A 2680-nucleotide genomic window follows, 5' to 3' on the forward strand; every position below is an offset into this window, starting at 1 on the left:
GGGTGTGTCACCCTAATCACCCCCACCCCCCACCCACTCACCAAAATCCCTCTTTTAAGACAAACCTGATGCTCGCACCACTTCACCCTCAGAGGAGCAGAGGATGCAAAGCAACAGAGGAGACGGGGGGGGGGGGATGAGGTAATCGATGAGTAGGACACACTGGTAGCGTGTTGAGGGCAGCAGAGGGGAGACATTGGGGGGGGTGTCTCCTGAGCGCTACACCATTCATCACACGCTCAACTACACTACCAGCAGCTGGTTGCCTTCAGCCTGGATGCAACACCTAATAACAGGAGCAGCAATCAGCCTCCACTCAGAGCTCTCTGGCAAACAGGCTGTAAAACACACCAAATATTTGGAGACACTCCTAAACACTGTCTGTTACTGAGGACGCAGAGAGAGGGACATTCATCAGGCAGTTGCTCTCAGAGTAAACAAGTGGAGCTGGAGATGACACTGGCTGCAAAGGGCTGGTGACACGAGTACACAATGTTACAAATCACACACACACACACACACACACACACACACACACACACACACACACACACACAGATCTGGATGTGAACCCTCACTGCGTGACATCCCCATCTCCCACCTGCATCCATTCATCCAGACTGACTGGGCATGGTGTGAGAGTGTGTCAATTACTACAGGACGTGTAGAGACGGATGGAAGAGGACGCCGGTTAACACGCCAAACTCAGCCACACCCCTCTTTTCATGCTCCTCTCTCCCTCTTCACCCAAGTGCTGATCTAAGGGCCGGTGTCAGAGATGAGCCGGTGATGTTGTCGTGCCGTGTCATCTCCTCAGAGGGCCTGCCACTTGCCTGTGGCTGTTTGATGGCAACACCTCTCCCACCCCCCCACCCCTCCCTCCCTCTTCCTACCCCCCTCCCAAGAGTGAGGTAAAGGGTGCTGTGCTGTTTGTTTTTGCCTTGAGGGAATAGAAAAGAGGGGATGATGGATGTGGTGAAAGCACCAGGAGCTGCTGCTGCTGTGTGTGTGTGTGTTTTGTGTCAGCAAGATGTGGATACATGGTCCCCTTCACTTCCCCTTCAGTCCCTCCCCTCCCCTCCTCTCCTCTCCTCTCCATCCTCACCTGGTCCATGATTTCAGCGAGCCTGCTCCCTCCTCCTGTTCCCGGTCATGGCACGAGATCGCCGGCTGCCTTTCTTCTTTCTTTCTTTTTCTTCTCCCTCGCTCAGTTATTCCCAAAAAGCAAAGACAGTCCTGCTCTCCTCACACAGGCGAGGCAGCCTGGCAGCCGACTGCTGCTGCTGCGCCGCTCCACAGAGGCATGATCCCGTCTCTCCTTGTGTCTCTGAGTGTGACAGGCTGGTACGAGCAGCCAAACGCTCCTCTCTCTCGTCCTTTTCTCTGTCTTCTCTTCTTCGTCTTCTTCTTCTTCTGCTGCTGCTGCTGCTGCTGCTGCTCTGGGTGGAGGGTAAAAACAGGGCGTGCGTGGGATCCTCACCTATCTCCCAGATAACCACACAGAGGGAAGAGGCTCCCGCTCTCCGTTTTCGCTCGCGAGCTCTTTCACTCGTTCCCTGTGTAAGCTGGCCCCTTGCCTCGCCTCCTATCCCTCCCTCCCTCCCTCCCTGTCTCCATTTCCCTCCTCTCTTTCCATCTCCCCTCCCCCTCCTGCTGCAGCCGAGGAGAGCCAGCGCGGGCAAATCAGGGAGAAGGAGTGAGGGAGAGAGAGGAGGGCGGAGGGCTCGGATTGGCTGCCTGGGGATCATGTGACCCCCGGCAGAGGACTGAGGGACCCTCTGCCAGCTGTCCAGCTCATGCTTCCCTGAAAACCTCTGTTGCCATTGACAACAGCTGCCGTGCAACACACCAACCACAGCTCCCCAGACACAAAGCCATTGGCTGGCAGGATTTATGGCCCCCGCCCCCTGTTGTTCGGGGAGCATGTTGGGACCTGTAGTTCAGGCTGTGGTGAGGGTGGACTATGTGTTTCCAGAGCAGACATCCCTGTGCGCCTGGGAGGAATGTGTTCCCCAGAGATGTTTATGCATCAGTGTTACTGTGGCTGAGGTGCACAGTGACAGAGAGGGACAGCAGCTCGTATCACTGACATGAACACTGGCACAAACTTGTATGAAACGCACATGAGAGGAGGAAAGACCTCGAAGCCCGGGCATTCTTGGTCAGCCAGGAAAAAGACATCCTCTGTCGTTTCCCTCTCAGTCGGCACAGAGGGAAACTCCCACCCCACAACAACAGGAACTCCACAGCTGAAGGCCATGGCTAAGCACAGAGGCAACCCCCTCCCCACCCCGCCCTCCCACAGCCCTCCCTCCTCCTCTCTTTCTCATCTCTTTCATTGCCTCCTTTTTCTTTATTTGCTCTATCCTCTCCACCCTCCCTCCCCTCCCTCACCATCTATTGTATTATTACACTCAATTCCTCAATGCTTTATCCTCCCCCCCTCCCCTGCAACTCCATCTCATTGGCATCCCGTAAAAGGTTGCAGGAGGTTACAGGTGCCACAGAGGGGAGATGTTACTACAAACCAGCAGCATGCATCTGGCATCAACTTAAAACATCTCCACACTGGGAAACTCTTCCATTTGCTGTGTTCAGTGCAGTCCAAGAGTTATTATGTGATGAAATGCTGTAATTTATGATCTTGGCGTTTCCACTTTTCTTCAGCCTATGTTGTCCA

The 2680-nt window shown here is 54.6% G+C and overlaps 1 protein-coding gene across 1 annotated transcript in view; it reads right to left on the reverse strand.

The window, feature by feature from the left end:
- Nucleotides 1–1130, reverse strand: part of LOC111217506 (rho GTPase-activating protein 23-like) — a 72244-nt gene extending 71114 nt beyond the window's left edge. The window contains exon 1 of the mRNA XM_022739408.1: nucleotides 1106–1130. Within this exon, the coding sequence (XP_022595129.1) occupies nucleotides 1106–1114 (9 nt within the window). The 5' untranslated portion in view covers nucleotides 1115–1130. The remainder of the gene's footprint in view (nucleotides 1–1105) is intronic.
- Between the last annotated feature and the right edge of the window lie 1550 nt (nucleotides 1131–2680).

The sequence above is a fragment of the Seriola dumerili genome, unplaced genomic scaffold (assembly GCF_002260705.1).
Source record: "Seriola dumerili isolate Sdu_G_001 unplaced genomic scaffold, Sdu_1.0 BDQW01000044.1, whole genome shotgun sequence".
In the NCBI taxonomy this organism is placed as follows: domain Eukaryota; kingdom Metazoa; phylum Chordata; class Actinopteri; order Carangiformes; family Carangidae; genus Seriola; species Seriola dumerili.